This window comes from Bos taurus, chromosome 19 (assembly GCF_002263795.3).
Source record: "Bos taurus isolate L1 Dominette 01449 registration number 42190680 breed Hereford chromosome 19, ARS-UCD2.0, whole genome shotgun sequence".
Lineage (NCBI taxonomy): Eukaryota > Metazoa > Chordata > Mammalia > Artiodactyla > Bovidae > Bos > Bos taurus.
In genome coordinates, this window is record NC_037346.1 from 51,137,103 (window position 1) to 51,148,514 (window position 11,412).

The 11,412-nt window shown below is 50.3% G+C and overlaps 1 protein-coding gene across 9 annotated transcripts; it reads left to right on the top strand.

The window, feature by feature from the left end:
• Nucleotides 1-26: 26 nt before the first annotated feature.
• ARL16 (ADP ribosylation factor like GTPase 16) lies at nt 27-11,410 on the top strand. Of its 9 annotated transcripts, none has more exons than XM_059878611.1 (5): nt 135-247; nt 416-474; nt 926-1,039; nt 1,618-1,733; nt 11,173-11,410. In XM_059878611.1, exons 1-5 carry the CDS (start codon nt 187-189, stop codon nt 11,408-11,410), a joined length of 588 nt encoding a protein of 195 aa, XP_059734594.1. In that variant the 5' UTR covers nt 135-186. The 9 variants fall into 9 exon arrangements, with proteins under 9 accessions (XP_059734597.1, XP_024836756.1, XP_059734594.1 ...); XM_024980984.2 differs by lacking the exon at nt 11,173-11,410 and adding an exon at nt 8,192-10,816 and having other exon boundaries at nt 1,618-1,748; XM_024980985.2 differs by lacking the exon at nt 11,173-11,410 and adding an exon at nt 8,192-10,816.
• The last annotated feature ends 2 nt before the right edge of the window (nt 11,411-11,412 follow it).

An 11,412-nucleotide genomic window follows, 5' to 3' on the forward strand; every position in this document is an offset into this window, starting at 1 on the left:
CGTGGGGAGGCGGGTCTTTCCGCTCGCCCCAGACGCTGGGCGCCGATTAGACCGCGCCTACTGAGACGGCTAGAGTCGGGAGCCAATGAGCTGCCCGGCGGCGGAGTCTATCTGATGAGAGCGGAGCTGAGGGTGGGCCTTGCGTGGCTCTCGGAGCTAAGGCTGTCGAGTGGAGCGGGAAGCGGGATGTGTCTCCTCCTGGGGGCCACGGGCGTGGGGAAGTCGCTGTTGGTGAAACGCCTGCAGACTATCCTTCCGTGCCGGGCGGGGGGTGGAGGGGGTCCGGAGGGGCGTGGGGATCCGAGGGGCGCTGGTGGCGAGCGGGGCGGGGTGCGTCGGGGGCGCTCGGGCTGGGGGCGGGGTCCGGCCGGCGAGCCCTCCTTGGCCCCACTCAGAGTCCTTGACTTCCTGGCACAGTTGAGTTCCCGGGATGGGAAGGGCGACCTGGGCGATCCGCCCCCGACGCGGCCCACGGTAGGCGTCCTGCAGGTTTAGGAGAAGTGGGTCCCCTTGAGATTAGCAGAGCTTTGGGTTCCTTTAATTGGAAGCAGGGGTCTGACTGGTGGGTGTGTTCAAGACACCTTTCCGGAGGTGGTGGGTGTCACCGCGGGGAGCGTGGCTCCGCCGGGACAGAGTCGCAGGGCATCCGGAGCCGCCTGCCCCTCACCACTGGTCAGATTGAGTTTGCTTCTCCCCGCACAGGGCGAATCCCTTTGGTGGGTGTCACAGCCAGCCCTGTGGGTCCTGCACCCCGGGGAGCATCTTTAGACCTCCTCCCTTGTGGGTTCTGCCTTAGAGCCTAAACACTTGAGAAGACCTATGTTAGTGGTTAGGTCGCAGTGTAAAGGGCTGGGCACATTGCTCTCCAGGAGTTGCCAGTGGGAAAGCGCTTGTGGTGGTCTCTACATCCCGGTTTTTTCCACAGGTGGGTACCAATTTAACGGACATTGTGGCTCAAAAAAAGATCACCATCCGGGAGCTGGGGGGCTGCATGGGCCCCATCTGGTCCAGTTACTATGGAAACTGTCATTCTCTCCTGGTAGGTCCTAGTCTTTTGCCCTTCCTTTGGGGAAGAAAGTCCCCATTTCAGTGTTGTCTAGTCCCCAGTTTCACTTTCTGTGTGAGATAGAATTTGGGTTCCCAGGCAGCTATGCTAGTCAAGGAAACATGGCCCAGGCCAGAATTGCTTCCCTCTGGGACTCCAGCTGCTCCCTAATGCTGCTGCTCCCAGGCAAAGGTGAAAGCTCACCGAAGGGTTGCTGAAGACAGTATTTCTTCTCTGCAGATAACTGTGTCATCCACTCACTGTCTTATTGTTCTGGGTGTGTTTGTGTGTTTTATGTTTTAATTATGTATGCCCTGGTTCATCCCATCCTGGCAAGATCTATGCCCCAAATTCTGGGACACCTCCTTTTAAAAGTAATGGCTACACGAGTAGAGCGACTTCCGTGTAGGTGGAAACAAATAACACTGGTGATTCTTGCATAGCTCGCTCCCCTCTGCTTTTCCTGAAGCCTTCCTTGCTCTTCCTGAGCCAGGCTTGTGATGTGAATAGAGATTTGGCAAGGATGGTATTTCATCCCAGGGGGGCCCTAATCTCCATTCACTTCTTTCCAGTTCATGGTGGATGCCTCTAACCCCACCCAGCTCTCGGCATCCTGTGTGCAGCTCCTGGGTCTCCTGTCGGCAGAAGAACTCGCAAAAGCATCAGTTCTGATTCTCTTCAATAAAATGTACGTGTCTGTGAGGTGAGCGGGAGTGCAGGTGTGCCCCCGGGCGGAGCTCCTGTAGAGGGTAACCAGGAAGGTGGCCCACTGGGGGGTGGGAGGGCCCAGTGATGGCTAGGGTGGGCTTCTGGCAGCCCACTCTGATGTGTGCTGCTTTCACTCCAGCGACCTGCCCTGTTACATGACCATAGAAGAGATGAAGTCGTTAATCAGGCTCCCGGACCTCATGGCTTGCGCCAAGCAGAATATCACCACCTTAGAAATCAGTGCCTGGAAAGGCACTGGCTTGTCAGACGTGCTGCGCTGGCTCCAGGACACCCACAGAACCAATGGTTGACTGCAGGGTGGAGAAGCATGGCCGGCCTGCTCTGTGGCAACAAGGCAGAGGCGGTACTGCTTGGCCATCGGCCATCTGTTGCTTTTATAAAAGCAGGCTAAGCCCTGGAAGACGGGGTTCTGTGCTGAGTTGCAGTGATGGATAAACTGAGTCACCCAGGTTACAGAAACTCCTGATGTCTGCCCTCTGGCTCCAGGGTTGGGAGAGGAAGACAGGCCTGCCAGGTGGCTTGTGTCCCGTACCATCCTGGGATGGTTTTAGGGGAATTGTTCCCCTCTCCCCAGGAGATCTGCTCTCTCAACTGTGATAAAAGCTCAAACCTGTAAAGTTTCTGGTACCCTAACGGTGGGATACCCCACAGACAGCGTCAGGTACATGAGTCAGTGTGGTAGGGAAAACCAGGCTTTGGGTTAGAAACAGTTAACATTTACTACTCAGAGGTGCCTCAGTGGTCAGGGATCCCACAGGTAGGCCAGGGTAGAGAGAGGCTCTGATGGGGTATGGGAGGTGCTGGTGAGCTCATGGCCAGGCCCTCAGGCCACAGTTCCCCCATGGCCTGCTGTGTTCTCAGCTAAGAGAGCTTGCAGAAAACACCTACATCTATTGCTGGTGCATTTGTGTCCTAGGGCCCCTGTAATGAACCACCATAAATGGTGGCTTGTAGCAACATAAACTTAACAGTCATAGGACTGGAAGCCAGAAGTCTGAAATTGAGGTATCAGCAGGGGTGATCCTTTTGCAGACTCCAAGGGAGAATCCATTCCTTGCTGTGGTTGCTGCATGGTGTCCTTGGCTTGTGGCTTGCAGGACTTGAATCCCTGACTCTTGTCTTTTTTTGGTTTTTATTATTTATTTTTTTGGTTGTGCTGGGTCTTTGTTGCTGCTTGAGGGCTTTCTCTAGTTGCAGAGAGCTGGGGCTAAGAGTAGCGCATGGGCTTGTTGCAGTGGGTTCTCTTGTTGCGGGCTTCCCTCGTGGCTTAGACGGTAAAGAATCGCCTGTAATGCAGGAGACTCGGGTTCAATCCCTGAATTGGGAAGATCCCCTGGAGAAGGGAATGGCAACCCACTCCAGTATTCTTGCCTGGAGAATTCCATGGACAGAGGAGCCTGGGAGCTACAGTCCATCGGGTCCAAAGAGTTGGACACGACTGAGTGACTAGCCCGGGGTCTAGGGTACAGGCTTCTAGGGCGTAGTTGTTGCACTCAGGCTTGGTTGCTCCACGGCACGTGGCATCTTCCCAGACCAGGGATTGAATCCATGTTCCCCACATAGGCAGGCAGAGTCTTACCCACTGTACCACCAGGGACATTCTCTGCCTCTGTCTTCACATGATCTTTTCTTCTTATGAGGACGTGACAGTGACAAAGAATCAGACTGCCAATGCAGGAATTGCAAGAGACACAGGTTTGATCCCTGGGTCAGGACAATCCCCTGGAGTAGGAAATGGCAACCCACTCCAGTATTGTTGCCTGGAAAAGTCTATGGACAGAGGAGCCTGGCAGGCTACAGCCCATGGGGTCGCAAAGAGTCGACATAACTGAGCAGCTGAGCACAAACAAGGGCCCACCTTAATCCAGATTGAGTTCAACTCAAAACCCACAATCACATGTACAAAGATTGTTTTTCCAAATCAGGTCCTCTTTGTAGGTTCTGGGGGTTACAACTTGGGCATACCTTTGGGGCTGCTATTAAACCTGCTGCAGTCTGGTAAGAAATCCTCTGCTTCTGAGTGTGGTTGTGAGTTTCCTACAATACCTTCCTCTGTCTCAGCTGGTGGTCTAGCTCACTGGGCTCCAAGGGCCTTTGGAAGGCCTGCATGGCCCCCTTTAGCCTTGTGGGACCCAGGGCCCCAACACCCTGAGGTTTCCCTAGGGCCAGAACAGTTCACACTGGCCTGCCTGGGCCACCCCTGTGGTTGTGCTTTGGCCTCACCCACTCTGATCCCAGGGCCAGATGTCCAGGCCCAGAGGGGCCAGGCAGGGGGCTCAGTACACACTCCAGGAGAGTGGGCTGAGGGGTCTGGGCTTCAAGTTGACCTACATCCTCAGCCTGCTTCTGTTTCCCCAGTTGTTCTGAGAAACAGCTCTCAGATGGAGTAAACACGCTCTGTGAAGGGGCCCTGGGGTTGGGCAAGCCATCCTGAAGAATCTTAAAGACAGCCTTCCCGAAACCTGGAGAGAATAGCTGGTTTTTGGAGGGAGCCGCTGGCTGGCTGGGTCAGTCTAAGGCCGTAGGAGAGTGCTTTGCAGTGTTTGTAACACCTGAACATGGGCGCGGCAGAAGTTTGGAGCCCTGGTGGGGACCATTCTGTGACTGTGACCCAGGAAGGCACGCTGGCTGCCCAGAACCCATCTTCCCATCTGGGATGGAGCAAGGTTCTGAGCTGTTCTGCTGTCTGGAACCTGAGAATCTGGTGAGGGGCTGGTCATTCTCCCTGGAGAATGTGCCACCTGTGCACACTCCCCACTCGCCCAGATTGCAGGGTGAGCTTCTGAATGCTGCGGTCCCACTAGGCCCCAACACACCTCCCAAGGTTGGCCATCGGAGGAGCCCGTCCATTCTGTGTTCTCCCCACTCTGCTTTCCCAGAGTCACCTACAGAGCTCGTCGACGCAATGGACCCTGGACCCCCAGAGCCTGAGGATGCCACAGGGCTCCCTGAAGTCAGTACTGAGTTCTCAAAAGTGCTGATGCTGCCCTCAGGTGTCCTTATTCCTAGACTGGCTGGGAGGGTGGGTGGGCAAGTGGGCAAGAGTCCCCCAGGTGTCAGCCAAGGACCATAGCAAAGACTGCCTCCTCCTGGCCCCCACGCTAAGAGCAGGCCTGGAACACTAGTGCCATCCCCAAATATTTTTTGTATACATCATAGTCGTATGAAATATAAGTATATAACAATATGTTTAAGATAATTCAGTTGCCCACCTGTGAAAAATGAGTAAAATATTTTTTAAATATCAGTAAAGTTAGACAATTTAATGAATCGTGACTTTCATTCACAAAGTGATAGTTTTTAATATTCAGGAGTAAACTGTCAAGAAATGTATAAGACATAGATGAAGCAGACCACAAACTAGCAGCAAGAAACAGAAAAGATTTATATACACAGTGGTTCTTAACTGGGACAGTCTGGCCACCAGTGGATACTCTGGAAATATTTTGGATGGTATAGCTGGGGGTGGGGGCTGTGATCCAGCACCTATGTGTATCTATTAATACAAACAGAGAGACCAGGAGAAAGAGAGAATGACATTTATTTTCAGGAACGAGCTCATGTCGTTGTGGAGGCTGGCAAGTCCACAATCGGCAGGACTGGGCAGCGGGCTGGTGAAGCAGGTTGATGGGATGTTTATAGTCTGAAGGCCATGGGCTGGCAAAGCCTTCTTTGTGCGGGTGAGGTCAGTCTCTTCTGTTATTAAGGTCTTAACTGAAGTCCACCTGTATTATGGAAGGTAATCTGCTTTATGCATAGAGTCTACTGATGTTAATCTCATCTAAAAAACACCTTCACAGAAACATCTAGAATAATATCTGCCCATCGGTAGACATCACAGTGAGTTCCTTGGTCTGATGAAGTGATGGTCAGCTACCCAAACTAGTGCAAAATCCTCTGTTGTGATTCTTTCATAGTATTCTGAGCATTTGCATCTACCACCAGGGCGGCACAGCACCGTCCAGAGTTGGCATCTCTTCACATCAGAACCCCTTGTAGCCCTGGGTTTCTGGCACCAGTCTGACGTGACCCTGTGCTCAGGGCCTGCCCACCAGTGCACCTGGCACATGAAGATCCATGGTCTCAGTGTCTCATGTTGGCAGACAGGACAATTGTTACTGGCATTTTGGACCTCAGAGGGTGCAAGAGGTCTACAGGCACCTCTGTGATGCTGAGTATTCCAGTTCTAGGCTACCACAATAAAGCAAGTATAATAAAGTCAGCCACACAAATATTTTAGTTCCCCAGCCCGTAAGTGTGAAATACTGTGAATATTGCCAAAATGTGACAGACATGAAGTGAGCAAATGCTTTTGGAAAAATGACACCTATAGACTTGCTTGATACAGTTATCACAAACCTTCAATTTGTTAAAAAGAAGTTATCTGTGAAGCATAATAAAATGAGGGCTGCCTGTTTATCTACATTCAGCCTATCTCAGTGTTGCTGCAGCGCCCATGTCCACAGATGTCATGGACCCAGGTAGTTATCTCACATGGGGTATCTTTGTTCCGGTCACCTTCCAAACCTGGAAAGGGGTTCTTCTGATAGGCACTGACATGTCCTACTCAACACACCCCTCAAATGGTCATCATCGATTTCCATGGGACTGTGCCCCAAATGGACATCCTTAAAGAGGCCACTGCCCTCCTGCCTGACCCTACGGCCAGGCCATTGGCCACTACCCCAGTCAGTAAAAACTCAAACATAGGGGCTTCTACAGCTCAGTGCTTCATCACTGCTAGGAAAAATGCATGTAATTTAGCCCAAACAAGCTGGTCCTTTTTAACCTATTTCAATCAGTCTCCATTTGTTGGTCTTTACGTAGAAGCTTTCCAAACAAAATGCTGTCTATTCAACTTGGAACTGCCATTTACAAAGTGAACAGCTCTTTGTTGGCCAGTCGAGAGCAGTTTGTAGGGCACTGTCCAAGTGACTCCCAAGTAGAGTCCAGCACCTCCTCATGGTTCCAGGGTCTGCCCGGATGAAAAGGCTTCCTGCACCTCCTTGCTTTCTGCAGGCAGCTTGGTCTGGTGTAAGCCATTTCCACTTCCATGTCTATATGGAAACCTTCTGGGCGCTGCCACCGGCATTGAAGTGTTTCTCTGACATTGTCCGAGACATCACAGCTATTGGAGCTTAAGATCATTTTATATCCTTCAGTCACTGGGGCAGCTTCAGTTATTGTCAGGTGGCAAGGTGGTAAACCCTCCTCGAGCAGAAGTTCTCCCATCCAAAGTCCCAGCAGCTGCCGCTAGGGGGGTGCTCACAGGCTCTTGCCCTCCACACAGGGCCACCATGGCACCCAACCTTCTACCCCACACTGGGTTCAGCCACCCTTCAGTTCACTCAGTCACGTCCGACTCTGTGACCCCATGGACTGCAGCACACCAGGCCTCCCTGTCCATCACCAACTCTCAGAGTTTACTCAAACTCATGTCCATTGAGTCAGTGATGCCATCCAACCATCTCATCCACTGTCGTCCCCTTCTCCCACCTTCAATCTTTCCCAGCATCAGGGTCTTTTTCAGCCACCCTTACTGGTTTCCATTTAGCATGTCCCGAACGGCAGTTATATGCCTTCTGTTTTTATAAGATGAGGTGCAAGACTGAACAACTGCCCTCAGAAGCCAATTGCAAGCCCAGGTTGCTACCTCTGCTCTTGACTGACAGCTAGGCTATAAATCGGATTCCCAAGACCGCCCTCCTCAGGTTCAACTAATATGCTAGAGTGGCTCACAGAACTCAGAGACAGTTTACTTACCAGATCACTGGTTATAAAAGAACATGACTCAGCCAGATGAAAAAGAGCCCTAGAACAAGGTATGGGGAAAGGGCAGAGTTCCCATGCGCCCTCCAGTGAACACTCCCCACGTTGCCATGTTTACCAACCTGAAAGTTCGCTAAATTCTGCCCTTTGTGTTTTATAATTGATTGAATCATTAATTCAACTTCCAGGCCCTCTCCCCTCCCTGGAGTTTGGGCAGTTGGAGGTAATGGACACTGAGAAGTTCTAACCCTCTAATCACGTTGGTTCTCTTGGTAGCCAGCCCCGATGTTTAGGTGGGGTCCAAAACCCAACTCATTCACCTAACAAGAGACATCTTTGTTGCTCTAATCAGAAAATTCCAAGGGTTTTAGGAGCTCTGTGCCAGAAATGAGGATGAAGACTAAATGTGTATTATACATAAATCACACCATCACAAGTCGATTCCAAATTGTTTTTCAGAAGAATGCTGGTCTCCCTATCCTTCAACTCTGTTCATTAACAGGCCAAACCAGGACTTTCTTGGTTAAGAGAACTAGAATAGAATGGGAAACTGTCCTCTGAAGACATAGTTAACTTGGCAAACCGATTAGCCTGCACCCTAGATGAGTCTACTAAGAAAGAAAAACATTAAAATCCTTAATATTTCAGTTCAACAGCTAAGAGTCCCCTAAGCAAAGTCCTCCCAGCCTTCATCATTATTTTAAGAAGCCAGGACATTGAAAGAAAGACTTCGAGAAACCAAAGCGCTCTGGACATCTTCAGTCACCCAATCCATCTTTCTAGTGTCCTCCCACTTCTCAGTGATGGGACTCCAGGAAATCAGTTTTTCCAAGTCTCCCTCTTAATTGGTTCAGAGAAACAACTCTCCAGACTGGGAATGAATTTTCTATACTGGAGCTACATTCTCAGTGCTCAACCCCAGTACTACTGAACAGTCCCTGCCTCAGAGCTCGATTCCCAATTGTGGAGGTCTCCAATAAACCTCAGCAAATCAAGAAAAAAAGATACTGAACCCACAACACTTAGTGCTCTTCCAACAGGAGTGAACAGATCGTGCCCTTACACCAGACTGGTGGTGATAAAGTGAGGGGCAGGTGGACACGCTGTTTACAGTGCTGGGCCTTAAGAAGCTGAACACCAGTGTGCAGGCTTCAGTGTTGCTTTCCCGAGTAATGAATTCTCAGCAGACACTGCCAGGCACTTATGCAGCATTATGTGGGAAGATATTGGATCCAGGGTTGGTGTCACATTCTGAAAATGCAATCCAGAAAAAGTGTCCACGCGGCTCCCTCCCAGACGCTCCAAATTGCCTGACAGACCATTTGAGGTTTGGCAAGTGGGTTTCACAGAGCTGCCCACCATCTCATGGGTATAATTCTTGGTATTGGCAGGGCTTCCCTGGTGACTCAGTGGTAAAGGACCCTGCCTATGCTGGAGACGCAGGTTCCATCCCTTGGTGGGGAAGATCCTCTGGAGAAGGAAATGGCAACCCATTCTAGTATTCTTGCCCAGGAAATCCCACGGACAGAGGAGCCTGGTGCGCTATAGCCCATGAGGTTGCAAAGAGTTGGACATGACTTAATGACCAAACAGCAACAATGATTTGCATGTTTTTTCATTGGACTGAAGCTTTTCCACCCAGCCAGGCCACTGCCTCCTCGGTGGCTCAGATACCATTGGAAAGGAACACTTTTTGAACTTCATAGCGACGGAGGAACCCACTTTATTGGTCAAGTGCTGTCTATACAAGTCTGTGTCATTTGGCCAGTTCTCATCAAAACCTCCTTAGGTCAGAGTACGTGCCAATGGGCACATAACCAGAAATTGTGCGGCCCAACAACCAGCACTTGATTCATCCACTAAAGTAACTTTAGACAGCCACAGAGACTTTGATCTCGTACTTAATGAATAAGGAGGCATTTGTCCAATAGCAACTACAACTACTACTACTTGGATAAACACCTTTGGAGAAGTAGAAACTCAATTACACAAGATGAGGGAACAAGCACGAATTTCACCTGACTCTCCTTGGCCCTTTGATTTTTCAGCTACCTTCAGGTCTAGGGTCATGGTTTAGAACCATCATACAAGCTAGTTGTCATATATTACTTTTGCATTCTGCTTTGCATAGTTTTGGGGTTTTGTTTCTGTTTTTTTTTTTTTTTTCCCCATGCTGCATAGCTTGCATGATCTTAGTTCCCCAACCAGGGATTGAACTTGGGCTCTTGGCAGGGAAAGTGCAAAGTACTAACCACTGAACCACCAGGAATTCCCTATTTTAAAACTTCGTACATGTTTCTGGTCAACCCCCTGCAGAAATGCACACTAAATACAATGATGTTGACTCAGTGCCTTGAGATGACTACTGATGCTTGTACTTTCTTTACAAGATATGATTTTAACAGGGAAAGTGGCTGAGAGTTTCTCCTTCTACTTTCCTTGTTACTCAAACGTGGCCTCACTCAGTGTCAATCACTATGCACTTTCTCTCTGATGTGGGACACGATGTCCAGGCAAGGTCCTGGCATTGAGGGACAAAATACAATTCCACTAAAACTGATCAGTGATGCTCTCAAGCAAAGACCGGATCAAAAGGGAGGAGGAAATGTGGAAATGAGCAAAGGAAAGCTCAATCAGAATGGAGTCGGGAAGCTCTGAAGGGAACGCTCTCTCATGCATGCATCCCTCAGCACCACAGCTCACAGGCCCAGCAGAAAGATTTCCTCTGATTCAGAAACAAGCTACTCACTGCAGCCAATGGAAAACCAGATCCCTCCTAATTTCCTCCTCACTTCAGTTCAGTCGCTCAGTCGTGTCTGACTCTCTGCGACCCCACAGACTTCAGCACGTCAGGCTTCCCTGTCCATCACCAACTTGCCGAGCTTCCTCAAACTCATGTCCATCGAGTCGGTGAGGCCATCCAACCATCTCCTCCCCTATCGTCCCCTTCTCCTGCCTTCAATCTTTCCCAGCATCAGTGTCTTTTCCAAATGAATCAGTTCTTCAAATCAGGTGGCCAAAGTATTGGAGCTTCAGCTTCAGCATCAGTCCTTCCAATGAACAGTCAGGACTGATTTCCTCTATGATTGACTGGTTTGACCTCCTTGCAGTCCAAGGGACTCAAGAGTCTTCTCCGACACTTCAGTTCAAAAGCATCAATTCCTCCTAAAACCTAGTAAAAGCTCACCTTCCCTTTGTCTTCTCCATCTTGCCACACAGTTTGCTTGTTCTGAATTGAAATTCTGATTCCAATAAACTCATTTTCGCCAAAGATCTTATTTCATGCCAAGAGTCAACACCCTTAACGCAGGCTGGATGTCCTGATGGCTGATCCTACCTGGGTTCTATCTCTAAAGGTGACCTGAATCTGGGTCCATTCCTGAGGGGTGATGCCCAGCTTGGGGGCCCATCTCAGAGGGATGACCCCAGCCTGGTCACCATCACTGATGGGTTAGGTTGGGCCTGGTGACATCTCTGATGGTAAAGCCAGCTGAGGCGACTTGACCAGTTTTTAGAGGCACTCCAACAAGGGTCTAAGGAAATATAATTTCCACATTTCATGTGACCAAGGGCAAACTTCCTTCACCATGACCTGTTTCCTCATTCCCACGTTCAATCCATACTTACAGTGCGTCCAGGAAACACCGGTGTTTCTTAGCGGCTCCACCTCATCCCTTGCTCTCACTGCCCTGCCTGTCTCAGAACCCAATTGTAAGAAGGATGCCAGCACTGAACGAGAGATGCGCTGCCCGCCCCAACTGCCATGTGATGGGGGGTGAGTCCTGGCTACTGCAGCCAGCCAGCACCTGGCCGCCCCATGCAAGGGCTGGGGCCACCCACCATGCAGAAACACACCCCAGAGAGTGACA